At 36.5% G+C, this 27,687-nt stretch overlaps 3 protein-coding genes across 9 annotated transcripts in view; 1 reads left to right on the top strand and 2 right to left on the bottom strand.

Moving 5' to 3' along the window:
• The window catches only part of LOC127442397 (rho GTPase-activating protein 29-like), a 58,739-nt gene extending 58,581 nt beyond the window's left edge, over nt 1–158 (bottom strand). For all 7 annotated transcript variants that reach the window (XM_051700401.1, XM_051700398.1, XM_051700400.1 and 4 more), the window contains exon 1: nt 37–158. The gene's annotated coding sequence lies outside the window, so the exon portion shown is untranslated. The remainder of the gene's footprint in view (nt 1–36) is intronic.
• Nucleotides 159–1,255: 1,097 nt separating this feature from the next.
• On the top strand, nt 1,256–13,865 carry LOC127442403 (ATP-binding cassette sub-family D member 3-like). Its single transcript, XM_051700411.1, has 23 exons — nt 1,256–1,502; nt 1,712–1,748; nt 2,486–2,584; nt 2,673–2,761; nt 3,137–3,206; nt 3,576–3,673; nt 3,835–3,958; nt 4,095–4,151; nt 4,242–4,384; nt 4,482–4,551; nt 4,648–4,717; nt 5,435–5,532; nt 7,565–7,656; nt 7,807–7,898; nt 8,025–8,094; nt 8,507–8,570; nt 8,696–8,773; nt 8,859–8,924; nt 9,049–9,138; nt 10,569–10,688; nt 10,848–10,952; nt 11,214–11,270; nt 11,379–13,865. Exons 1-23 carry the CDS (start codon nt 1,396–1,398, stop codon nt 11,454–11,456), a joined length of 1,974 nt encoding a protein of 657 aa, XP_051556371.1. The 5' UTR covers nt 1,256–1,395; the 3' UTR covers nt 11,457–13,865.
• Nucleotides 13,866–14,620: 755 nt separating this feature from the next.
• LOC127442411 (tissue factor-like) lies at nt 14,621–16,977 on the bottom strand. The gene is made up of 6 exons (XM_051700428.1): nt 16,847–16,977; nt 16,451–16,574; nt 16,089–16,282; nt 15,783–15,961; nt 15,508–15,676; nt 14,621–15,181 (listed from the first exon to the last, which is right to left on the bottom strand). Exons 1-6 carry the CDS (start codon nt 16,914–16,916, stop codon nt 15,051–15,053), a joined length of 867 nt encoding a protein of 288 aa, XP_051556388.1. The 5' UTR covers nt 16,917–16,977; the 3' UTR covers nt 14,621–15,050.
• Nucleotides 16,978–27,687: the final 10,710 nt, after the last annotated feature.

Below are 27,687 nucleotides of genomic sequence, written 5' to 3' on the forward strand. Positions count from 1 at the left end.
GGTGTGTATCGAACGTCTCAAATAAGGGATACTTACTTGAATAGCTCATAAGGAACATCATACTGCAGAATTATGAAGGTAAATCCCGTGTAAATCCATGAAAGAATATCAAATGAAGCGCTCGCACACGTACAGCGCTTCACATCAGAACTAACTAGAGAAAAATGAGGGTCTGTCTCAAAACCCACTCACGTGATCTCAAAGCAAACTTCCTATTGGCTGGCGGAGTCCGGCAGCAAGATCTGCTTGTTTTCCTCGTCAGAATCGCATGTGCTGCAGTGGGACTGGAGCACAGTTATTTAAATGGAAGTGTACAACAACAACAACAACAGTTATACTAATTTTATTTCAGTTAGAGATAAAATACGGTTAATATGTTGACCATGAGGTCCAGCGCAACTTTCAGCATATAACTGTACAGTTTATGGTTATATTATTGTGATTAACCGATTTTTGAGGGGGATTGTAACGAGGGACTGGGAGACTTTGGTACAGAGATGTTGATGTTGATCACCGAGGACAGCGAGTTATAACTGGAAATAGATGGGGGAAAATGTGAATTATAAAGTTTATCAAAATATCAAACCAGTATCAAATCATGATAATTGTTTTTTGAGTTATATATATATATATATATATATATATATATATATATATATATATATATATATATATACAATTTATATATAAAAAAAACTTTGGCTTACCAAAAAAATCAACAACAAAACGTATTCATAAAAGCGCTGCTACATTTAAAGCACAGGTATTATCTGGAAGTGTATGCAGATTGTTGCACCTTTGAAGAAGGACGTGACTCTGGCGACACCTCATGGTTGAAAGTGGAACTACATGCGCGAATATACATCCGTTTGTGTAGTATTAGGTGTGTTTGTGTGTGTGTGTGTGTGTGTGTGTGTGTGTGTGCGTGCGTATGTAGTATTAGGTGTGTGTGTGTGCGTGCGTGCGTGCGTGTGTAGTATTAGGTGTGTGTGTGTGCGTGCGTGCGTGCGTGTGTAGTATTAGGTGTGTGTGTGTGTGTGTGTGTGCGTGCGTATGTAGTATTAGGTGTGTGTGTGTGTGTGTGTGTGTGCGTGCGTGCGTGTGTAGTATTAGGTGTGTGTGTGTGTGTGTGTGTGTGTGTGTGTGTGTGTGTGTGTGAGTGTGTGTGTGCGTGCGTATGTAGTATTAGGTGTGTGCGTGCGTGCGTGCGTGCGTGTGTAGTATTAGGTGTGTGTGTGTGTGTGTGTGTGTGTGTGTGTGTGTGTGCGTGCGTACGCGCGTGCCCCCAGAAGCTTCACGTTAAAAGTCTCAAGTTGAAAATAAAAAGGAGGAGGACTGCAGAAGCGTGGGCCCTTCACTGCCCGCCGTCGCTTCCTGATTGGTTTTACAGTGAACATGGCGGCTGTTAGTAAGTATCTGACAGCCGGCAGTTCCTCAGTCGCAGGTGCTATGCTGTTTGCCGTGTACGTTTTAAAACAGAGACTGTCTACGGAAAGCAATGGGTAAGAACATTGCGTCTTATGTCTTTTGCCTCTCGTGTCGGTTGTAACCTTTCCGACATTGAAACATCATTGACATGATGTGCAGGGGTGACTGGTTATTCATTTATTCAAAATGGTAACATACTTCTGGAAATCGGATACATTAGCATTCACAGTGATTTATTTCAAGGCTGATTTATTTATCATGCTTTACCCACTGTAATTTATAGAGAGAAGAAGGCTTCAGAACTACTGTTTAACAATAATGTAAGTATTGTTTAATCTAACTTTAATGAAATATTCCGGTTTCAATACAAGTTAAGCTCAATCGACAGCGTTTGTGGCATAATGTTGATTATGACATAAATACATTTCGACATGTCTCTCCTTTTCTTTAAAAAATAAAATAAAAATCTGAGTTACAGTGAGGCACTTACATTGGAAGTGAATGGGTCCAATCGGTAAACGGTAAAATACTCCAAATTTTAAAATGATAGCCACAAGACATACACAGCATGCCTGTTAACATGATTTCAGTGTGATAAAATCGCTTAATGACATTTTCTGTGTAAAGTTATAGCCAATTTTACAACTTCCATGACGATGTAACACAGTAAACCTTAAACAACCAGAAAAACAATGATTTAAACCACTTTACTGCTGAAATAATGCATGAGTTTTAACAGAAGAAATAATGTAAGTGCTTTTATTAAATTATAATCTTCACATTTCTGCCTTTAAACCCTCAAAAAAATGGCCCCATTCACTTCCATTGTAAGTGCCTCAGTGTTGCATAGATTTTTGCTTGTTGTTTTTTTTTGTTGTTGTTGTTGTTTTTTTTTAAGAAAAATCTAAATAATTTTTTGTGCAGTCAACATAATGGCACAGATTCTGTTGATTGAGCTTAATTTATAAGATATTCCGGAATATTCAGGGTTTTAAACATTTATATATACTATGAATGTGTACACTAATACAGTTTAAACTTTGAACGAAATCTTCAGAAGGATGGCAAGACAGACAAGGCTGCAGTGGACAAGGTGTTCTTTAGGCGCATTGGGCATATCATGAAAATCCTGATGCCACATACCTTTTCTAAAGAGGTGATTGCTTCAATCTATATAGGAAATATACAAAGTCATTTGTGTGATTTCATATACAGTATATTGGTTCTTTTTTATTCCATTTCAGTCGGGATATTTGCTTCTGATTGCTGTCATGCTTATGGCCCGAACCTACTGCGATGTCTGGATGATCCATAACGGGACCATGATTGAAAGGTGCGCAAGATCATAGAGCCTTGATCACTATAGACCTTTAACACATACTGTTGTAAGATCACAAGTAGCCATGCTCCTCAAATTATTCCTAAACATTCTAAGCATTTTCTGTATATAATTGAACATATTCATCTTATCTTTTGTCATGACCATGAATGTTTATGTAAGTTACAAAGAGGCATATCCTCAATCTCTTCTTATACTTGTTGTAGTTGCAGTCCAGTGTGATTTCTACCTCTGCTGGCACAGACACTTAGAACATGCCTGATCACTTAAATGCCGTCTGTCTTGTTTTTCTTGTACTGTGTATAGACTACAAGCACAAAAGTACTGTTCTTGAATGTGTGTGTTTGTGTGTGGTGGTGTGGTTTGCAGTGCAATTATTGGACGTTCAACAACCACTTTCAGAAGATACTTGCTCAACTTTATCACAGTTATGCCTTTTGTAAGTGGACTAAAGTTTGCAGAGTTACTGTGTCCTATTTTACAAGTCTGTTGACAAGGCAACATCAATAGCATGTAAATCTATTTTATTCTCAGCATTAAATATAGCATTTATTTACATATTATTATGTACAATTATTTCTAGACCATGGTGTCCCATAAAATGTGTCTAAAATGTAATTACTGTATTATAAACAGGGTAATTATGCATTATTTAGAGGTAATATAATATATACAACTATTTTGTTTTGTAATTTTGGTGTTTTATTGCAATTTTTGAAATGTGATATCTTTAATTGTAAAAAAAGATTTTTTTGAGTTTTTTTAGATACTGGTGAACACATGGTTCTTATGTGTTTTGACTCAACAGATATCACTAGTGAATAATTTCTTGAAGCTGGGACTCGATAAGCTGAAGCTGTGCTACAGAGTGAGACTTACCAGTCACCTTTACAATGAGTACTTGACGTAAGTTTTATTCACTCATTGATTAGTGATAATTAAGTGAATCTCCTTTCATGGGTTTATTGAATTTTTTAAGCTGAGTCTTTACCATTTTTGTCTTGTTTTGTACAGTTTGCTCATTATTTATTTAATGATCTTCAATACAATACAATATCTTTCAATAGGGGGTTCACATACTACCAAATTGGCAATTTGGACAACCGCATTGCTAACCCTGACCAGCTGATAACTCAAGATGTAGAGAAGTTCTGTAACAGTGTTGTGGATCTCTATTCCAATGTCAGCAAGGTAACACAGTAACGGCACCTATTCTGTTATAGCTTATAACTTTCACATACTGTCTCATTTATACAGTCCAGAACAAACAAAGTATTTCCACTCATTTTCATTATGAGCCTGTTTATTTATTACATTTTTTCTGCAGCCTCTACTGGACATATTGATCTACATCTGCAAACTGAACACATCCATTGGTGCACTTGTGAGTATCCCTTTTAAAGAATTTACCAACTAATCAAGTGCCTCAGTCTCCACAGTGTTAAGATTCCAACATGTGCATTCTCCTCTACAGGGCCCTGCTACTTTGCTGAGCTATCTGGTCTTCTCTGGTCTCATTCTGACGAGACTGCGCAGGCCCATTGGCAAGATGACTGTAACAGAGCAGAGGTATGAGGGGGAGTACAGATATGTCAACTCTCGTCTCATCACTAACAGGTATCTATGGGTCTCTCTCCTGCACTTTTTCTGGCTATCTGCTTTCCTGAGATATTTAATGAAGGAAATTATTTTTGTTTTCTGCATATTGTTTCAGTGAAGAGATTGCGTTCTACAACGGGAACAGGAGAGAAAAGCAAACAATTAATGGAACCTTTCAAAAACTGGTGAGGGGAAATTAAGATATTTTTTACAGTAGATTCATATAAACTCATCCACACACAATATGGATGAAACCTTTAATCTTACTTCTTGTATTACAGGTTGACCACTTGAGTCGCTTCATACATTTCCGTTTCTCGATGGGTGTCATGGACAGCATAATAGCCAAATGTAAGCAGATATGAATGAATGTTACATTTATATTGTGCTTTTCTGACACTACACTCAAAGTGCTTTACACAGTGAACAGGGGACTCTCCTCAACCACCACCAGTGTGCAGCATCCACCTGGATGTGCCAGTACACTCACCACACACCAGCTATTGGTGGAGAGGAGAGAGTGGAGTGATAGAGCCAATTAATGGATGGGGATTATTAGGAAGCCATGATTGATGAGGGCCAATGGCAGGAATTTGGCCAGGACACCAGGGTTACACCCCTACTCTTTTCAAGAAGTGGGATTTTTAACGAGCACAGAGAGTCAGGACCTCAGTTTAACATCTCATCCGAAGGACAGTTTCTTTTTACAGCAGCCCCATCACTATACTGGGGCATTAGAACCTACACAGTCCGCAGGGTGAGCATCCTCTGCTGGACTCCCTAATACCTCTTCCAGCAGCAACCTTAGTTTTCCCAGAAGGTCTCCGTGGTACTGCAGCCTCTACTGGACTCTTCCAGGGCTCAGCCCTGCTTAGCTTCAGTAGGCAACCAGTCTTGAGCTACAGGGTGACATGGCTGCTGGCTATTAGAGGGGAAACAGAATCCATATGAAATCCATATGAAATATTTATTTATTTATAAGTAGACTTGCACAGAGAAGGAAAACAACTTAAATATGACCAATTTAAAGTCTCTCTCATGGAAAACACATATTTTCTGATTCTCCAGATATAGCCTTGGTGGTGGGCTACCTGGTTATTAGCCGGCCCTTCCTGGACCCCACAAACAAGCGGCATCTTAACAGCACATACTCTGAGCGGCTTGAGGTGAGAAACTGTTTCAGACCAGAGGAAATCAAAATTGGAAGTTTTGTCACTTTAAGTCTATGTGTATTATCTCTTACGCCATCTATCTGTCAATGCAGTCCTAAATGTTGACCGAATTAACTTTTGTTTTTACACACATTTCAAATTTAATGTCTTTCTCTTCTGGAAAAATTAACCAAAATATCGATGACTCATTTTGCACTCCAATGAAATGCTCTCAAAAATGAACCAGGGTTATTACAGGTTTGAAAATATTATTCATTTTTATTTTTATTTAGTTTTGTGTTTTGACTTTCAGTTTCATTTTAGTTCATTTTAATGGTTCATAAATAGTTTTTTTTTAATTTGTATTTTTTTTTAATGGCTATTTGTAGTTTTTGTTTCATTTTAGTATCTTTTTAGTTTTCTTCCATTTTAACACCACAAAATATGATCTGTAACACTTAACAATAAAGTTGTATATGTTAACAATGTCTTTTTTTAAACTAACAATGAACAACACTTAAAGCACTTATTTAAATGGGTTAATGTTAATTCCAAAATATACTTTTAAATTTTTTACATTAACTTATGTTCATATACAGCACCAGAAAACAAGTAGTTGCTTATTTGCCAAACTTTATGAAGTTCATGGACTGAAATATATTCAGAATTTCTTTTTAGATCAACTAAACGAAACTCTGCCGTGTTTTCTTTGCAGTGTTTCACAGACGGTAGCTGCATTATTTGCTGTCACCAGTTTGTCGCATGCTGATTTATTGTGATGTCATCCAGAGCCTTTCCCACAGATTTATGTGCCTTTAAACATCACGTGTGTAGGCGAACTGTGGAGTACATCAAGAAATCAGGCTTGAGAGATTATTTTAATCCGATCATCCACCATTGATTGAAAGTACCAAAACTAAAGTAATTTTATCTGATTCTATTTAGTTTTTGTTCATATTGTAGACAGTGCACTTTAATAGTTTTTTTTTTTTTTTATTAGTTTTTGTATTTTTATCCCTTTTCTCCCCAATTTTGCATGCCCAATTCCCAATGTTCACTAGGTCCTTGTGGTGGCGCAGTTGCTTACCTCAATCCGGGTGGCAGAGGACAAATCTCAGTTGCCTCCTCTTCTAAGACAGTCAGCCCACGCATCTTATCATGTGGCTTGCTGGGCGCTTTGCAGTGGAGACTTATGCGCATGTGGAGGCTCACGCTATTCCCCGCGATATCCGCACACAACTTACCATGCGCCCCATCGAGAGCGAGAACCACTATATGACCAAGAGGAGGGTAACCCATGTGACTGTACCCTTCACACCCTGGATTTGAATTTGCGACTCCAGGGTTGGGCCGTGTCATACAAAGTCCGCGTCATTGCTCACTGAGCAACCCAGGCCCCCTGCACTTTAATAGTTTTAGTTTAGTTTTCGTTTTTAGAAAAAAATAAAACATGTGTTTTTGTTTTTATTTTAGTTTGGTTTTCGTCTTATTAATCGTTTTCGTTTACGATAATAACCTTGGAATGAACATGCCCCTTCCTCTAATAACACCTGTGTCTGACTAGCAATAGCAAGTAACGAATAATAGTCCATGGCTGTGATTTATATAAAAAGGCCGATATGTCCTGCCCCAACTTCGTGTTTCAATATGAAATGCGTCAAAACGGGAAAATCGTCAAGGAATTTCATGTGGTCTTTAAGACAATGATATTGAAATATTGAAAATGTGTTTGATACCACTTGATACAAGCATTTCAGAGAATGATATCTGAACATAATAGTAGTAGTAGTATATAGTAGTTTACATAAATTATGTAATTCTGTCACACTATCACTATCGCACACTATTCAGCTGAGATTTGCTATGCAAATCCTATGTGAAGGAAGGAATAGATAATGTTTCACTTGGAATTACCAACCTTTGAGCTCTCCAAATCTAATAGTTGTCATTGCCATTGTATAATGGGTTTATTGGGTTATTAAGGATTTCCCAAGATAAATGTTTGCATAGAAGATAAAGTTCTTCTGTGTATGTTTTTTCGGTGTAGGACTACTACCAGACCGGGCGGATGTTGATGAGTTTGGCACAGGCCTTGGGAAGGATTGTCCTTGCAGGCAGAGAGATGACCAGATTGTCCGGGTGAGTGTTTTGCCTCCAGTATAGCCATTCTTTGCTTGTTCTCATGCCATCCATCTTCTTTGAATCTTATCAGCCCTCATCTCTTTTCTGTCTTTCATGTGCATGAGTATTTGTGTGTGTTTCTCTGCGGGGCCTGAATCCATTTATTAGGTTCACTGCACGGATCACAGAAATTCAGGAGGTTCTTAAAGAGCTGAATTCAGGCAGATATGAACGGACCATGATCTCACAGCGATCCAAAGGTCTGGAATAGTATGCACTATGTGTTTTATTTTTTTGTAACTTGTCATAAGAGATGGTACTTCCAGTATCTCAATAGATTGATGGTTTTGCTTATATCCTTTTTAATTTATTGTTGCTTTTTACAGACACTCCAGTTGAGAAAATCCCTCTCATCCCTGGGAGAGGAGAAATCATCATTGCAGACAACATAATCAAGTAAGTTACACACAACCTAAACAAACTAAAGCTATCAACACAACCAACCTATCACACTTAGCTAGTCAGCTACAACACATTTGTGCAATCCTTATATTCAGAGAAAAAAAATGAAATTTTACACTTTCAGTTTTTGTAAACGCTTTCTGTGAAGTCATTTTTGTCATAAAAGATGGAATCACATGCAGCATATTAAAGTGTTTTTCAGTATAACATATTCAGTACTTTAAGTAATTATACATTAAGACAGTTAATGTATAATAGAATATTATATATAGTAGTATTTATTAGGTGTCTTTATCTTTTTGTAGATGCAAGCTTTTAGGTTTAGGTTTCTTTTTTTGTTTTAATTGACACATTATGCCTTACCCAGAGTATATCAGCAGGTTAAACTGTATCCTCTCATCCACAGGTTTGAACACATACCTTTAGCGACGCCCAATGGTGACATTCTCATCCGTGACTTAACCTTTGAGGTTGATATTTCAATGTTTCCATGTTTCATGTAAAGTTTTCCTTGTCTAAATATATTTAGATTGTAAAGCAAGGTTTGGTCATCTGGTTTTGATGATTACCATCTGCTCTCTCCTTTAAATTTCAGGTGTCATCTGGGACAAATGTGTTGGTCTGTGGTCCCAATGGCTGTGGAAAGAGTTCACTTTTCAGAGTGCTGGGAGAGGTTAGAACTAGTTCTCTGTGAAAGTTTGAAACTGATTACAGTTTCAGTTGTTTTCATTCCCTTGCAATGTCTATTTACTTCCCAGCTTTGGCCCCTGTGTGGAGGACGCCTCACAAAACCAGAGCGAGGGAAGCTGTTCTATGTTCCTCAGGTGGGGTGAGCTGAAAGGCTCTTTCACATTGAGGTCTTTAACTGATTTCATGACAGTTAGGTTAAATTTGAAAATGTGTGTGTGTGTTTTTTTTATAGATTTATTTGTTTGTATTTTTCCTCAGAGGCCATACATGACATTGGGTTCCCTTAGAGATCAAGTGATTTATCCTGATACAAATGAAGACCAAAAAAAGAAAGGAACATCTGATCAGGTAGTGACATTGTTTTTTAGCAGCAGCAAAATTTGATTTGTTATGTGACCCACATTTTACTCTTAGTGTTTCTGAACAATAGTATCTATCTGACATCATCTTTATTACCTCACCAAAACTGAGTGGGCCAAGTTTAATACCAAAAGGCATCATTGGCATCTACTTATGAGCAGACATGTGTTTAGGTGTTCATCTAAATGAAAGTTGCAGAAATTTGGAATGAATCGTTTTTGCTGCTTAGTTTTAATAGATGGCTTTTTAGACTGGAAATTTTGAGTTCTGTAAATGTACAGTTTCCATAGTACATTGAATAAAGGAAATGTTTATTTCTTATGATATGACCATTTGAATTATGTTGGCTTGACGAAGCTAACGTACTGTTATTCTACAAACTTTTTTCAAAATCCCTAAACTGAGACCAAAAGTTCTAACTCGAACTCATACTTGTGATTTCAAGCTACATCCACCAAACTCAGCACATACATTCCGACTGTTCTGGAGTAGTGTGCTACACTATATGGCCAAAAGTTTGTGGACACCATATGTGCTTGATGAACATTTGATTTCAAAACCTTAGGCATCAATTTCCCCCTTTGCTGTAATAACAGCTTCCACTCTTTTGGGAAGGCTTTCCACTATACTGTATGCAGTAACATGGCTGCAGGGATTTGCTCTCATTCAGACTCAAGGCTATCAGTGAGGTCAGGAACTGATGTTGGTCGATGGGGCCTGACTTACAGTTGCTGTTCCAGTTCACCCCAAAAGTGATCAGTGGGGTTCAGGTCTGGGCTTTGTGCAGTCCAGTCAATTTCTTCCACGCCAGACACAGTAAACCGTTTCTTTGTGGACCTCACTTTGTTCACAGGGGCATTGTCATGCTGGAACAGAAAAGGGCTATCCCCAAACAGTTGCCACAAATTTGGAAGCACACAAAGCCCAAACCATTACATAAAAAAACATTACGATTTTTCTTTACTGGATTTAATGGAGTAACCAAATTTGTTAATTAGAAGGGGGTGTCCACAAACTTTTGGCCATATAGTGTATGTGCAACAGCAGATGATCACAAATGGGAAAAATCCCATAGACTTACATTGATGGAATGTTCAGATGGCCAAACGGAGTAGTCGTTAATTCAAACTCGCAACTGTCAAAAATTCTAATGTAAACAAACCCAAAAAGGCCTTTGATCTGCTTTAAGTTGTGCTGTCTCTCAGTATCTGACTGACAGACAGACAGACAGACAGACAGTTAGTTTACTGGATTATCTAAACATTCAAACATTCAGGCAAGGCCTTATAAGCCAACATCAAAGTTTGTCTTGACAGACTTTACCTATCTATTTAGTAATAAAATACAAATTGTGTTTTATATATGTACTGTATATACTTTATTATTGCTACTATTATATACTTTGTGACTGTGGTCAGGTGCTGAGGGAATACCTGGACAATGTCCAGCTGGGGCATATCCTGGACAGAGAGGGCAGCTGGGAGAGTGTGCAAGACTGGATGGATGTCCTCAGTGGAGGGGAGAAGCAGAGGATGGCTGTAAGATCTGCTCCTAGAACCTACTTGAATCATTTCAATTGTAACACACAACTGACACATTACTCTCTTCAGGATAATCCAGATATTATTCTGGTCTGCATTTAATGTTTTATATTAGAAAGGGTGGGATGCTTTCTCATTCTTTATTTGATTGCACAGATGGCTCGCCTGTTCTACCACAAGCCCCAGTTTGCTATTCTGGATGAGTGCACCAGTGCAGTCAGTGTTGATGTGGAGGACTTCATCTACAGCCACTGCAGAAAGGTAAACAGATCTCTTTTTTTATTCTCAGTGAATGCAAAAAATGTTAGTGTTAGAGAGAAAATTTCAAGCAATGCTCCTAACGTATACAGCTGGAGTGCTAACATACGGTGGAGACCTGACAGATGGCCATCACCACCACGCTCTATTTTCTTTGTCAAAAGTGAGGATGTCAAGAATGTATTGTCTGCTTCTCTGGGAGTTTGCTAAAGAAACATCTTGTCTCCCTGAGCTCAGTTGGATTCTTCTGTTTCCTCTTTTTAGGTTGGCATCACACTGTTCACAGTCTCCCATAGGAAATCACTGTGGAAGCACCACAAGGTAGAACTTTGCCCTTGACTTTCATCAGAAGGTTTCTAGAATTAATTAAAACATTCCATGTAATGTGCCATAGAGTATGAAAACACTGTTTATTTTTATTTTCTCCAGTATTACTTGCACATGGATGGAAGAGGAAACTACGAGTTTAAACCCATTACACAGGAAACCGTGGAGTTTGGCTCATAATGTTGACATGGGCCTTAAACATGAGCCAATTTGTGTGTAAATTGATTTTCAGTTGATGTTCAGCAATTGAAATCAACTGAATTTAATGCAACAGTTTTCATAAGAACAGTTTTACAAACAATTTACACAAAAATGATCTGCTTGTGTTTTATGATTAAGGGCCATTGGTACTAAATGTCTGGACTTGATGCAGTTAACACCATGTAACAAAATAGTTTTTTTTTTGGTTCCTGGTTAGTAAGTGTTATTTCCACCTCAAAAGTATAGAAATTGGCTATTATTCCCCATAAACTTTGCTTTTGCGACCAGGACAGTGATATTTTGGAATGTACCTATTTTCTAGAACATTCCAGATAGATTCAGTGCTGAGTAAACTTGGAGTAACTTCTAGAACATTCTAGAACGTTCCAGTAATATAAAATTATAAATACAGGGGCCTTAAGCCCACCAGTTCAGTTTAGTTCCAGCTGCCTAAGTGGATACATATCTGCATTTTCTGAGATGGCATCAAGAGGCTGCAAGCATCAGGCAGACACATTTTGCTATGTCTGCAGGCAATTTATCAAGACAAGAGCAAAAAAGTACTCCGTGGAAGCATCTGCTAAGATGTGTGAGGCCTGTAAGGCATATTTCGGCATGCCTGTCAGGGATCAAGACAAACCCTGGGCACCTCATTTCACCTGCGAGCACTGCAAAAAAACGCTGGAAGATAAGATGGACAATTGTTGCTCAGAATTTTATGTTATAAAATGTGTTAATTTTTAAAATGGTAAAAGTTTTTAATTTTAAAATGTTTTACAATTTTCAATGTTATTGAAAAAATATAACATATATGAAAAATGTTGCGAGAATCTCTTACACACTAGACATGGGTGAAATAAATGTATATTTTGTAGGATGGTACAGAGGGGAAAAGAGTGCCATGAAGTTCGCTGTCCCAAGAATTTTGCAGGAACCCACTGACCACTCAAGCAACTGCTACTTCTGCATAGTGGACCCTTCCAAACTTCGGACTGGCAAGCATGCACCTGCTATCTCGTATCCGGACCTTCCTTCATCCATCGCCCCGGTGCCACACTGCCATGAGCTCCCAGTACCCACTCCTCTGGAGAGAGAGCAGCCGTCTTATGAAGAGAGCAGCAAGTCAGAGAGCAAGGAAGACGTTGTAGATCCAGATGACAATTTCTGAGGTGGAGCTGAGGAGAGAAACCCATACTTCCCCAACCAAAAAGACCTCAACAACTTGATTAGAGATCTTGGTCTCACCAAGTTCAGTGCCGAGCTTTTGACGTCTAGGCTCAAGCATTGGAACTTGTTGGATGAAAGTGTGCAAGTCGCAGATCAGAGGAAGCGTCACCAACCTTTTATCAGCTTCTTCACCCGTCAACATCCTGCTTCTGCCACAATGTGACCAGTCTGTTCGAGGCAGTCGGAATCGCCTGTGACCAGAATGAGTGGCGCCTCTACATTGACAGCTTATCCAGGAGTCTCAAAGCCATGCTGCTCCATAATGGTAACAAGTACCCGTCTCTTCCCCTGACTCACTCGGTGCACCTCAAAGAGGATTACAACAGCATCAAGACCTTGCTGGACGCCTTGAAGTATGATGAGTACATTTGGGGGCTGATTCGTGAAAGTGATTTACAGTATAATTGTAAATCTCGAAAAACTACTCACTTCTAAATCTTTTGTAGTCATTTTTGTATTACTTTAGTATAAATACATGTTAATTTGGATTCATATGTTGTTTTTTTCTGACTTTATGTGAACAAAAAGACACAAATTCGCCCGTTTTCTCATTGGAAATAGGTACATTTCAAAATATCACTGTCCTGGTCACAAAAGCAAAGTTTGTGGGTAATAATAGCCATTTTCTATACTTTTGAGGCATAAGCAATTAGGAAATAACACTTACTACCCAGGAACAAAAACTGTGTTACAGAGTGTAATCATTCTGTACTCCATGGAATTCTTCTTTCTTTATATAATGTAAGACATTTTTGTTCAAATAACTTTACCTCGTTTTAGGGGAAGGATTGAAACTATATCTCTTAGGGAGAGGTACTGTGCATTATCTGAAAAGATTTTTGTATGGAATAAGATTAGGTTTGATATCTGTTTTAAGAATCAAACATTTGTAAGTAAAAGATGTTTTATGTTGGTCCTTGATTGTATTTGTAGAGTGAAACTGGAATATTTAAGTCACTGGGTCTGGGCCATTTTGTCATCATTGTCCTGAACATATTGTTGCATGCCATTGGTGTAGTTATGAGCTCACCTTATCTTCATGTTAGCTGTATTATTTTAGTGTAACAGGCTGTATTTGTAAATGTTATTTTATGGGAAATTTGTTTTAGACAATAAATAATCTTGCCTAACAAGAGTATTTATACCCTTTACTAAAAAAAAAACTAAATTTTCAAATGTATTCTGATATTTTAAATTCAAACCACTTAAAATTGAAATATATGTTCTGTCTCATTGTTTCATGTCAGAATTAATTAATATAATCAATATTTAGTCATTTTAAGGTGTCTTTATTTTAAGTTTAGGTGGCAATTCTGTAGATTTGAAAACCTTAGAAGCTGAAAATCTTTACAGTGGAAAGTCTTCACCAGTTTGCAGTCTAAAGCAGACTTGCACAGTTTGAAATATGACAGGACTTGGACAGCTCTACTCCGTTCTTGTAAGGGAATCCAATGTTGTGACATTCACATATGCACAATTAGTTGCATTTATCAGTTAATTTCACAAATTCCATCAGTGATTAGGTCTTCTGTTGAAAGATAAAAACATTTTTTTACAGTTGCAAACCACAAGGTTGAACTACGGAGACGAGGAGTCTGCAGGACTTTTGCTGTGCCTACAAAAAGTCAGTCGGTTTAGTCAGCGGGTATCTTAATCTAATATTTTAAATGATCAGATTGTTTAATCAGAATATCTGAAAAACCCTCCAGGATATCTGGGACTTTTGTAGAATTTATTAAGTACTGCCCCTGTCATTACGGGTTACCACCTCCACTCAAGGTAAAATTAGTGATATTTGGAAACACCATTTTTGTCACATTAAAGGTCATTGTCATAAACATAATCCAAACACAGTGAGGGCATTTAAGGGATTCCAATTTTAGTACCCATGCAAAGTTTTGCTTTAAAAAAAAAAAGTTAATTTTTCTTTTTTTTTAATCCATTTCAAATATACATTTATTTATATTTGTATAATTTACATTAAAAAAAAAATATATATATACATATAAATATATATACATATACACACACTATATAATTTAATGATCTTTCAAGACATAAAAACTATATACACATATAGCAGCTAATACTATACACCCACGCATTTCTGAATAAATAAAAATAATTTAATAAAATATACAGTTGTATTCATCCACATAAAAAAAAAAAAAAAAAAGTTTGATTTGTACAACATATTGTGTATGGTTTCACAGAAACCAGTCCATTTCTGCACTGCTGGTGTGCTATGCATACACAAAACAACACAAGAATGGTTAATACAGTTGTGCGGAATGTCTCATTCTGCACTTGATAAGCAGAAATGTTCTCTTCCTCCGTGTCAGAAATTTAGACCAATTCTTCCTTGGCCATCAGAGTTTGTTTTTGTGTTCGTTTGCAGCACAACACAATCAAAATTACACCAATCAAAAAAACCAGGATAATGAGTGCTGCTGCTCCGATCACTGGCAGTCCATACTCTGAGGAAAAGAAAACAGGAATTTAAACATGTTAAATGTCATTATTACTATTAAATACGACTGACAACAAATGTAAGTTATTGCACAGTTGTAGATCAAATCCAGCTCAACTAACAGTCCTATGCTAGTTTGTGTTAAATATTGGCAGGTTTGAAACTCCAGGTTTACAAATGGAGGTTTCCACACAACTAGATGAAGTCAGTAATGGCAGATGGCAGAGTGTATATCATCCCTCCTACTGCAGTTTGCTGAATCCAATCTGGCCTCTTTATGCTTAACCATTTAAACTAAGCTTGCATCTTTTTAGACAACCAAGTTAGTCTTACCCTCAAACACGCTCTTGTTAACCCCTGGGGAGCATTTGGGGAGGCTCCACACCCCAACACTCTTGTCTCCTTTACGAGAGGGGATGTATGCCGCCACACTGAAACAGTAACTCTGATCCACATCTAGTGCTTTAAACTCGACTTTGCTTCGTTCCGCAATTTCTATTTTCTGTAAACAAGCAGAGCAAAACACATGAGGATTGCAATTTTGAGAGCACTCAAAAATTAAAAACATGGTGTGAGGCATGCAATCTTATTTTTTTGCCAACACTTACTTCTCCTGTGCTTCCAGCCTTGTGGTACGAGACCTTGTACTTGAGGTTTTTCTTGAAGATATCACGGATGTTCAGAGATCTCCCATTTTTGTGCAGAGCTGTGATTGGGTCGATTATGAGCAGCGTAATACTCTTGTCCTCACGCACAACTATTTTGAACTCGGGTCTTCCAATCAGAGCTGCAGGTCAAGATAAAAATTACTATATTATATTTTTGATAACAATGAAACAGTATTCATTGCTTGGCACAACATTGAACTTATGACCTCTTATTACAGTAGCCAAGATGCAAGGTTGGACACTCACTCTCATTGTAAGGGCAGAAAGTCTTTGATCTGGTAAAAGGAGGTTCATCTTGGCTAGTCGTCATGCCGGGCAGCGGTTCTGAGACTACCACAGCAGAATAGACTCCCTTCAGTTCCAACAGTTCATTGGTCAGGTCACACTCGGCTTCAGAGCTTTTAATGCAGTGAGGGTTTCTCTGTGCGTTACCTCCAACTCTGTAGAGACAGTGAGAGGTATTGGTTAGAATCAAAAGGTCATTTTGGAGACAAGGGCTTTAATCAGTTATACACACACACACACACTATGCAGATTTGAGTTTTGTGTTGAAAAAGAAAGAGCAAATCAAATGCGTGACACTTGAATAGGATATTTTGTGTACTTGCCTTGAGAATTCAACTGTGTATGTATAGTTGACAGGTTCAGGTCCCCATGTTAGAATTGTTTTGAAATTGTAAGATGACCATGTCAGATTTGTTGCTTTGGGAAGCTGGTCCACTTTTACTGAAGCTAAATGGGAGAGAAGACAACAGTCAGATCAGTACAGCATGAAACACCTTGTGAAATTAATGCGTACTTCATGTGGCTTTTTCTCTTTTATGACTCAATAAATCTACTTATCTTAAGTTCATATAACAGTGCTGTACTTGTACTGTTCTGCACTATACTATATACACTATACACTACATATACGACACTATGGTAAATATTGGCACTCTCAGTCATCATGAAAAGTAAATAGTTCACATCTGGTTTACATCACTAAAACACCGTTATCCTACCTGGGGATCCGTTAACGTGCGCAAGCCAGGCGAGAAAAAGTGCTGAGAACATTATAGTTTTGCTTTCCATCGTTCTGACGGTAAATAGTCCAATATGAGCGTGAGAATATTTCGTTAGACTAATTCCTCTGTGAATCGTTTGTCAATTAAAGTATTATGCAGACGCCTGACTTTATAGAGTGCGAGGTGCCCGCCGCGGAGGATGCGTCATTAGTCATAACTAGCGCTCCGCCTCTTTCTCCACTTTGGGGTTTTGTCACTGGCTGGGCATCCACAGACTCGCGGACCTTATGACCATATATGGTTATCCGGGTACCGGGCTAAATGCAGATCGTCCAAGTTTTAGGACTTTTGACAAGTAGGTTATAAGCCTAATTGTAGAATTGTGCTGTCTTTTCCTTTATAATGTTTACTCATTCATGTGTTTGATATTTATTTTATGTACATTAAGGCTGTATGAGAGAGTTGGATAAAATGAATAATACATTTAAGACTATGTGTTTAACCATGATCCATCCAATCTTTGACGTTACATTGCAGTTTTATGTATTTATCAGTTGCAATTCAAAAGCTACTTTACATTTACACACATGAATCTGTTATTTATAAACAGAGTGCTCTAATGCTAAGGCAGCAAAATATATCTTCATATGTTTATATTAAAGGGTTATTCCTGTTTCAATACAAGTTAAACTCAATAAACAGCATTTGTGGCATTATACTGATTACCACAAAATTAATCTCGACTTGTCCCTCCTTTAAAAAAAAAATAAATAAAAAAAATAAAAAAGCAAAAATCTGGGTTCCTGTGAGGCACTTATAATAGAAGTGAATGGGGACAATCCTTAACAAATGCTCACTATTTCAAAAGTATAGCCACAAGAAATAAACAGTATGCGTGTTAGCATAATTTTAGTGTGATATAATCACTTACTGACCTTTTCTGTCTAATGTTATATCCATGACGAAGTAACACAGAAAACTCTAAAATCCTAAACCGATTGTAAAAATGCCCTTTTGAACAATATTAGCAACAGCTTAAATATTTCACAAGTTTTAATAGAAGAATTAATGTAAGTGCTTTTATAAAATTATAAGCTTCTCATTTCTGCCTTTAAACCCTCCAAAAATTGGCCCCATTCACTTCCATTGTAAGTGTCTCACTGTAACCTTGATTTTTGCTTTTTTTTTTTATTTTATTTTATTTTTTTTAGGGAAAGGTAGGAGTAGTCGAAATTATTTTTGTGGTATTCAGCATTATGCCACAAATGCTGTCGATTGATCTTAACTTAGATAGTGAACCCGGAATATTCTTTTAACTGCACTATGCAGCGAATCCCTATTTCCCACTTCCCATTACCAGAAGCAGTTCTTCACAAAAAAGCTTCATTCATTTCATCTTGTAGGAATGATTTGCTCTTAAGTAACTCTGTGGCAAAAAGCTTCATACTAACTGTTGTATGATTACTGTGGCATATAGTGTAATCACAGACAGTACTTGGCTTGTTCATGACTTTTTGCGATTTTTGCATCCACACTGGAAAAGTGGAAGCTATGACTCAACTTCATTGTGGGCGAATTACTTCATCCCTCTAGCAGCTTCATATATCAGTCTGTATTTTGCATTTCACTTGCAAATTTTCATCAAATTGAATTGAGTTATCTTTAAATGGTGTACATATAATGACTTCACAATAAATGTGCAATGTTTGATGAAAATTAAGCAGGAGTATGAACTTTTAATACTTAAAAAAGGAAATTCATACATTTTAAACAATAAAATGTGTTAAATGGCAAAGCAACTACATTTGAACTTATGAATAATCGAACATTCAAATAAATCTAATTTAAACCATTTACTAAAATTGTACTTTTTTTTTTTTTTTGAGTACAGAGGAAATAACATAATAAGAGTATGTGGAAAAAGAGGTATTCCTCCTGAAAAGCCAGTCAAACCGAACAGGGAAGGGATGGCAGTAAAAAAAGGCACTCCTTCTGGCAAGTTTTTCGTGTCAGATCTGTCATCTGAATTCACAATGCAACATTTTTGCTGCCTCCTTCCCAGTCACTGGCACTGGAGCTGGACCAGGGCCTAGGACAATCATCTTGGTTGTCCCTCCTGTCAAAGGCCCAATGTAAAAGCCAGCATGGTCTGTGTTATCTGTCACAGACAGTGAGAACGATATTCCAGCCTAGACATAAAGCCAATAACATTATTTAAGGTTTCTGTACTTCTGAATGACTCATTACTGTAAATGATGATTCGTTCAGTCTTAATCACTTATTACTACTTACCTGGCCCAACTACTAAAATACACAATCCAATGTGCAGTAACAACTTCTTTTCAAAACATGTCCTTCTTTAACATGGATGATGATGAGGTAAAAGTCAAGGGACACTTTTTTGTATATTACATAATTTATGGAAAGTTATTTAAAACTTTTAGCAGCTCTGTTGAATATTGGATTGTGTGCATTAGGAAAAAAGCTTTAGATGATCTCTATCATTTGGAACAATTTATATAGAGAAAATAGATGGCAGATGAGATAAATGTTTGTCTAAAGCAAAGAGCATCTGTTATTGGCCATTAATGGTCTCTGTTGTCATACCTACACATGTGTACTAAATAAACTGGTCACCCCGCTGTGAGAGTGTGTTGCCCAGCCCTAATAAAAATAATTACGCTTTGTGATAATGTGTTTCGCTTATTAAGTTCAGGATAGTTGGCTACAAATATAAACTCACCACTGGAGATGCCAGGGTTGTTTAGATTATTATGTTAAACTGCAGTGTCACTTTGTTTATTTATAAATGGTAAACATTTACTGTTTGAGTAATTTTGGAATTTACCTTTTGCGACGGTTTAACTGAAATTTAAGTGGAAGTCCTGTCATTCTCCTTGCATGACATTTAGCACAAGATTTGTGCAACTTGTGAAGTTGCTTGCGACTAGTGAGACAATTGTGGTCAGACAGTCTAAGACATTATAAAGTAATTATTTTGCAGTTGTTAACCTAGTTATTTCAGTAATGAATGTAAGTCATATTTCACTCCATTGTTTGGAGTTAACTATGGTAAACAGAACATCACTGGTTTTAAAGGTTGTAGCAAACTGGAAAGCCCTGGAATAAAAAAACAGCAAATTAAAAAAATTATTTTAATTGAGAATTCAGCCTCAAGCCGATATTACAGTCTATTTAAAAAAAGAATAACTCAGCTCTTCTTTGAAAGCACATGATTTATGGCTTAAGTCAAAAACCAGATTTATTGCAACACAATGGAAATCAAGATAATAGCCTTAAAATCCTCTTTGTACAAACTGACGTTGTACTGTACTGTAATTTCCCCCGTAATAGTTGCCAGCTGTCATCAGTGTGTAAGTTCAGCTTTCAGTTTCAACTGTAGAATTACGCCATAGCAGTGACTAGAGAGTCCCTCATCACATTTTGTTTTGCCTTTGTTTTGCCATCACCTGTTAATGCTCTCAGCAGGACGTTGTTGGTATTGCTAAGATTCATTCAGTACTTAAATGTTATTTTGACAGTCAGTTTCATGAACATAGACTTTCTTTTACAGCTTTTCTTAATCGCTTTAGCTCAATTCTCAAATGAGAATTATTTTTTTTCAAAACATTGTTAGAACTATTAGATTCTTGTTCACACCAGATTTGAATTTCTTATTCATTTAAGCAAATTGCACGTGTTTTGGCACATGTGTGCAAAAGAGTAAGTACAATTTTCTACAATCTGCACAATAACTAAATGTCAACAAAACCGATGAGTTGATTCTCAGTGAAATTGTCACTCTTCACAACTTCTAAACATTCTTTCATCATGTGAGCCATCACATGCAATATCATCCATTCAATTATCAAAATCTGTCAGACATACATGTTTTTTCATTGTTGTGTTTTTTTTTTTTTTTGAATGGATGTCATTTTGTGGCAATTTTTGTTCACTATATACGACTTTACATGTAAGTAATGTGTAAAAATGGACATGCAAATGTGCATCTCCATTTTCTGTGTACTATAGTATTGTACAGTATTGACTTTTCCCAGTAAACTTTTACCTACTTTTGAAATCGGTATCTAAAAAGCTCAGTGTGATACACAATAGCATTCAGCTAGACAAAACTGACATCTTTGTATAGCATAGTAAGCAGTCAATGTCAACAAAAAAGTAGAACAAAAATGAAATTTGTACATAACAAACATTTCCAGGGTTGACTGCCATGGTGAAAAAACATCTACACATTTTGACCAGTATGGCTCACACGATGACAAAAAAAACCTTTCATTTTGGTTGCATTGGCCAATTTACTGACACAATAACTGGGTTTTGAAGCATGAATTAAAGGTTTTGGGTGAGTTACTACATTTTGCAGACATGCAATAGAGTTGTGATGTCCCATAAAACAGTTGTGACAATTGCACTTACAGTTTAGAGAATGTTAAGACAGTTTCAAAAAATGAGCCAAAGCGATTGAGAAAAACTGTAACAAACACTGCTGGTTGATAAAACGTGAAAGGCAGATATTTCGATTATGTCCTTCAGAGCTTTCATATTTTAGCTTGTAAACACGAGCCTGTGAAAAGCAGAGAATAATTTTTATCCAGATAAATGGAATAGATGTAAGGGAATCATTTTGCCAAAATGACGCATTTGTTGCTGTGGTTTCATCACGAAACCCAGAGGTCGGACACAGAGGAATTAACAGTTCCTTTTTAATGGGGTCCTTCAAATTTTTTCTAAATATAACATTAAGAGGAAGGAACTGAAGGCAGTTATAAAATGCTAATTAATTTGAAATTACATCAAAAAGAAAGACATTTGTGACAAATTAAGAAATTATGACATAATGGGATGAATAAACACTGTGAACTAAATATTGTTGACTGTGGCTGAAATAAACAACAAACGTCAAACTCACTATAAAAAAAATATGTCTAACAAACTCTATTTTAAAAGATGATTGATCTATCTAATGTAGATTTTTTTTTTTTTTTACAAGGTCAACTTATATGTGATTCAGTGTGATCAACTTAAAATGTAAACAGTTTGGTCTTGAAGGTAGAACTTACAGGCTTTTGATCATTCTCAGTTTGATCCCTGAGGAAGCCATTTGTGGCAGAATAATTCTTCTCCAGTAGTCATGAACATTTGTTAAAGTCATTGAAAGATCCTGAAAATTCATGCGTCAGAAATGTGGGAACCCTGTTAGGCTAAGCACTATAAACTTCATATTGTTGTATCTGCTGTATACTGAGCATGCCCAAGCAATTTGTCTGGAGGCGATACCCATAATCCCTTGTGCTCGAATTTATTTATGTGTTTAGTCAAAGCATGGTGACATATGAGGACATGCAACTAATTGTTGTTTAGAATTAATTGATGGTTTTTTGCTCTATGCCGTATTTTTAATGATGTCTTGCTGTAAAAAGTTGTGTTTTTGTTTGTAGTCACCATAAGGGTGATCTGTGTCCTCAAGTTTCTTCAGTTTTAAGTTGATTTAACTCCTAGAATGTATTTTTAGCGGTGATCACTTACTCAGCTTTTTAAGTTAGCCCAACTAAGTGTTATTCTGTTGGGGCTGACACAAGAGCCTTAGTGGAAATGGAAATCTGCTAAACAAATAATATTTTATTACAATCAATCAATTTTCTGGACCAGGAAAACACTAAATTATGCTCAGCTAAACTTTTAAATGCAAGCTTTGTTGGACTTCATTTAACTATTTTGACCTTAAAAGTTGAGAAAATTGAATTGTGAATTATTTACTTACAGAACACAGATTTAAATTCTAGACCCATAAATATGTTGTTTATAGTTTATCAGCTGTTGAAATAAAAGCTATATGAAAGTATGTTTGAATTCATAATTGTATTGGATTCTTCATTTTCACAGCTACAGTCTGGACTTCCCTTTAGCAATGTTTATGTCCCACTTTCTGTTGAGTTTTGACAGTTATCTGCTTTTTTGTGAGAGATAGATAATTTCCATAAATCAGTTCATGTCCTCTACACTGCAAAAATAATTTTCAACAGGTTTTTTTTTATTTTTATTATTATTATAAAATGTTAGTTTCCGGTAAAATACCTAAACATACATTTACTTGAGAAGAGAAATGACATAAAATATTCTTACTTAGATTGTTTTTAGGATGTTTTGAAATTTTTCTGAAAAACAAAACAAAAATAGCCTAGTAATTTGGATCACTTCATGACCTTGCTCATTTGGAATATTGACTCATATTCCTGATTTGACTTTATTTTTACGCAATGGAATAAGATTGTACATGACAGTTGGTCACAACAAATTTGTAACCACTTAAGATTAAACAGTACAAAAGGTTCAGAATCATTCAAGAAGGCATTCATGCAAAAACGTTCCATTTCTGGAGATGGAATGACGACCACAAGTGCGGCAGACTTGTGCTGTTGTCCATGAACACTCCTCATAGTCTGGTCTCAATTTTTTGGAAGGAGTAAGAATGCCAGCCTTTATGGGCTGTCTGACTTCCATTTTAGGTTATGGGCCTTGTATGTGTACGTATATGACGTTATGCTTCTGTGCAGCAGTCTTGACCTGTAGTTTGAAAGTAAACCACATGAGCATATCAACACAAAGGCTATAAATAGACAGCGTTTCCATCATTCAACAGTGCTTAAAAAAATAGTTCACCCAAAAATTCTCTCATCATTTACTCACCCTCATGCCATCCCAGATGTGTATGACTTTCTTCCGCTGAACACAAATAAAGATTTTATTTTATTGAATATCTCAGGTCTGTAGGTCCATACAATGCAAGTGAATGGCGATCAAAACCTTGAAGCTCCAAAAGCACATAGAGGCAGCTTAAAGTTAATCCATAAAATCCAGTGGTTAAATTAATGTCTTCAGAAGCGATATGATAGGTATGGGTGAGAAACTATAAATCTCCACTTTAACTTTCACAATCTTTTTTTGTTTTTGGCGATTCACATTCTTCGTGCATAACGCCACCTACTGGGCAGGAAGAAGAATTAATAGTAAATAAGACCTTAAATATTGATCTGTTTCTCACACACATCATACAGCATTGCTTCTAACGATATTACCACTGGAGTCTTATGGATTACTTTAATGCTGCCTTTATGTGCTTTCTGGAGCTTCAAAATTTTGGTTCCCATTCACTTGAGCTGAAATATTCTTCTAAAAGTCTTTGTTTTTGTTCAGCAGAATTTTTTTTTTTTTTTTTTTTTAAGTTATATACATCTGGGATGGCAAGGGTTAGTAAAGAAAGAGAACTTTCATTTTTGGGTGAACTATCCCTTTAACTAAAATTTCTGAGAAATAAAAGGGATAGTTCACCCCAAATTTACTCACCATCATGCTGTTTCAAACCCATATGACTTTCTTTCGTTTGTGGAGCTGAAAAGGAGATGATATCCAGAATGTTGGGAACTGACAGCCTCAGTCACCATTCACTTCTACTGAATGGAAAAATATGCAATGAATGATTACTGAGGCTATCATTCTGCCTCAACATCTTTGTTTATCTTTGATGGAGGAAAGAAAGTAATACGGCTTGGAAAACATGAGGGTAAGTAAATGATGACAGAATTTTCATTTTTGGAGGAATTAACCCTCAGCAGCTTTCTTTCTTAAAAAAGAGAGATTAATACGTTGTGAAAAAACAAAACGAATTACTGTCTTTACCCAATGTTTGCAAATGCAGTGTCTTGTGAAATAAATAAGCAAAAAATGCATATAATCAGCATATAATAAACCATTTCACTTAATTTTAAATACAAATAAACTACTAACATAATAATCTGAATTTAATTTTGAATGAACCATGTGAACTTTAACATTCTGCACATTTAGTATGGCTTATATGAACATTTGCTTATCATAAACTATTGCTCACATAATATTTAGCACATTAAGTTACACAGTAAAAAAAAAACAACAACGAAAAAAATGTGGCTCTTTTGAATAACAAATGTGAACAATTACTCCAAATTCAACATTTATGGTGTTAACAACACATGGTGACTAATGATAAAACAATGTGGCTTGAATCTCAAATAACTTGGTCACTGTCATCACCATTCTTTTCTTTCAATGAGCTTTTCTGATTATTGTCTTACTTGGTAATTTTTCACAACCAGAGAAAGAGTAATCAAGTCTGTGGCAATGAAGGTCTGACTGAATGTTATATTTAGAAAACTGTAAGTTTCTCAACTCTCTTCTCTCTACTGCCTCAGGTCAAATGTATACTGCAAATTCAATTGAGTCTAATCCTAAACAGACTAAAAAAATAACCAGATCTCAATTTCTATTGTGTCAGTTCATGCTGTGATTTTGCCTCAACAAAACTCTCCCATGACTGCTCAATAGAACATTCTCAGACGTCCCCTGATGCTCCCCCTCCCAAACACACCCCAGGAGACAGGCCTGCTACAACACCCCTCTCTATGCAGAGGAATTTTACTTTGGAGAGAGGAAATTACAACACCCCAGCTCTCAAAATCCCAGATGCCTTCCAGACTCCAATAAGTCGGCCTCTTATCCAATATAAACACAACTATCAGCACTCACACAAGTATACTGATCCAATCAGGCCAATACAAAATATGTCCATCCCTGGTTTAGCATGTATTACAGGTTGAGTAGTCATCCTGTTTACCATGGGTCTCCATTTAAGATAACAGGAAAGAGTGAACACATGGTCTGGGCATTAGTTCAAATTCAGAGACGATGAGTGGGTGTCTGTACTATCTTGGCTTCAGTATATCAGTGATTATACCTGTCAACAGTGCCAGCCTGATCTCCACAAATTGTCCTTCCTCTGTTTTGGGATATAGCCTGTTCTAGATCAAGTAACGACCCAACACAATACCAAACCTATAACCTGTATTTAATGTAGTTGAGTCATATTTTCTTAACCTTGCATAGTTTTGTTCATGATTTTCAAGCATAAGGGCATGCCACACAATCTGTCCATGTTGGAATCAACCTAATTTGGCTTTCTTCTACCAAGAGACATGAATTTGCGGCAAAATACTGCAGTTTAATTGGATTCAAAATGGAAGCTTAACGTTGAGAAGTCTATTTATTTAGCTATATGCTAAACTCATGATTATATATACACTCACTGAGCACTTTATTAGGAACACTATGATCCTAATAAATTGTCCTATGTGGTCTTCTGCTGTTGTAGACCTGTTGTAGAGTGGTTAACTGAGTTAGCTCCCATAGCCTTTCTGTCAGCTCGAACCAGTCTGGCCATTCTCTGTTGACCTCTCTCATCAACAAGACATTTCCGTCTGCAGAACTGCAGCTCACTGGATGTTTTTTGTTTTTGACACCATTCTGAGTAAACTCAAGAGACTATTGTGTGTGAAAATCCCAGGAGATCAGCAGTTACAGAAATACTCAAACCAGCTCGTCTGGCACCAACAATCATGTCACGGTTGAAATCACTGAGATCAAATTTTTTCCCCATTCTGATGGTTGATGTGAACATTAACTGAAGCTACTGACCCATATCTGCATGATTTTATGCATTGCACTGCTGCCACACGATTAGCTAATTAGATAATCGCATGAATAAGTAGGTGAACAGGTGTTCCTAATAAAGTGCTCAGTGAGTGTAGTTCATTGTATTGTATTAATTTTGTTTAAATATTTTATGTTTTTCCCTGCTGTCCTTGACCCTATCAGAACAGATCTGTGACCCATTTGTGGGTCAAGATCTACTAGTTGAGAACCACTGTTCTAGATGACTGCCTACACAATCTTTAAATCATTTAGCTGTTAACCTCATAATAAATCATCGCTTACAAGAGCCTGAAGATTTCAATATTTAGTGTAAAGTGAAAGAAAACAGATTAATCACTCTCTAAAAATATTTTCTAGAGTGATCACCAAAGAGCCTGTCAGCCATTTCTGCTCCACACCCTTTATGATTAATAATCTTGAGGAAAATTGTTTCAAATTACAAGAAACAAGTTTCATTCATCAGTGTAACGTGTTGACATCTAATTAAAATTGTGGTAAATCTATCCTTTAATGGCACATCTGTACTGAATTATATGACTGTGGCAACATTTATGCAAAATGATATTGCGTGGTACACAGGCCCGGTTCCAGATCAAAATCACTGAGGATGCTTCTGAAAATAGTGGGGGTGCTCTGTATAAAGTGGAGATGTATCATAATTACATCTTTTTTAAATATATTAATCATGTTTAAATGCTACTAAAACAACATAAAGAAACATTGTTTTTTTTTGTGTTTTTTTTTATGTTAAAAAAATGTATTGCTTGGTTTGTTTTGTTTTTTTCACATGATCTGTTGCTGAAAATGACAGCAAAATGCTGCGCCTGCAGATCAGGACATACTGATTTGCAAAATCATACGCATTTATAAGATTTGATGCAGCATTTTGTGTGTTCACAAACTGCAGGGATTTTTGTGTGTTTGCTGGTATTCAAGAAAATCTGCTTGCCAATTTACAGTATTCAGTTGAGCAGAGGTGTGCAATTGTTTTGGTACAGGGGCCACATTAGCCGTTAACTAGATCCTGGAAGAGAGAAGATAAAAAGTTCTACATAGTTGTATCTTTTAAGCCCAGAAGTAGTAGTGCACTCAATGAATGATGCAGTTTTCTGAATTGTATACAAACTGATGGGACCATTCTCTGATTGCTTGAAGTTTTGCTGCTACTTTTCTATCATGTGGTAGTAAAACTGAATAAAGGCTGAGAATAATTATTAATTGTTTATTTTACCATATTTCAGTGCAGTGGTAATTTAGTATTCAATTTAACACTCTACATCAGGAGTCTGGTT

This window comes from Myxocyprinus asiaticus, chromosome 6 (genome assembly GCF_019703515.2).
Source record: "Myxocyprinus asiaticus isolate MX2 ecotype Aquarium Trade chromosome 6, UBuf_Myxa_2, whole genome shotgun sequence".
NCBI classification, from domain to species: Eukaryota; Metazoa; Chordata; class Actinopteri; order Cypriniformes; family Catostomidae; genus Myxocyprinus; species Myxocyprinus asiaticus.

Excerpts from the sequence above, each read along its gene's own strand:
- LOC127442403 (XM_051700411.1), top strand. The coding sequence starts at position 1,396 with ATGGCGGCTGTTAGTAAGTATCTGACAGCCGGCAGTTCCTCAGTCGCA. Across the intron at positions 1,503-1,711 it reads CTGTCTACGGAAAGCAATGG|AGAGAAGAAGGCTTCAGAAC; the intron begins GTAAGAACATTG and ends TGTAATTTATAG. Across the intron at positions 3,207-3,575 it reads TTATCACAGTTATGCCTTTT|ATATCACTAGTGAATAATTT; the intron begins GTAAGTGGACTA and ends TTGACTCAACAG.
- LOC127442411 (XM_051700428.1), bottom strand. The coding sequence starts at position 16,916 with ATGGAAAGCAAAACTATAATGTTCTCAGCACTTTTTCTCGCCTGGCTT. Across the intron at positions 16,283-16,450 it reads TACACAGTTGAATTCTCAAG|AGTTGGAGGTAACGCACAGA; the intron begins GCAAGTACACAA and ends CTGTCTCTACAG. Across the intron at positions 15,677-15,782 it reads AGGCTGGAAGCACAGGAGAA|AAAATAGAAATTGCGGAACG; the intron begins GTAAGTGTTGGC and ends GCTTGTTTACAG.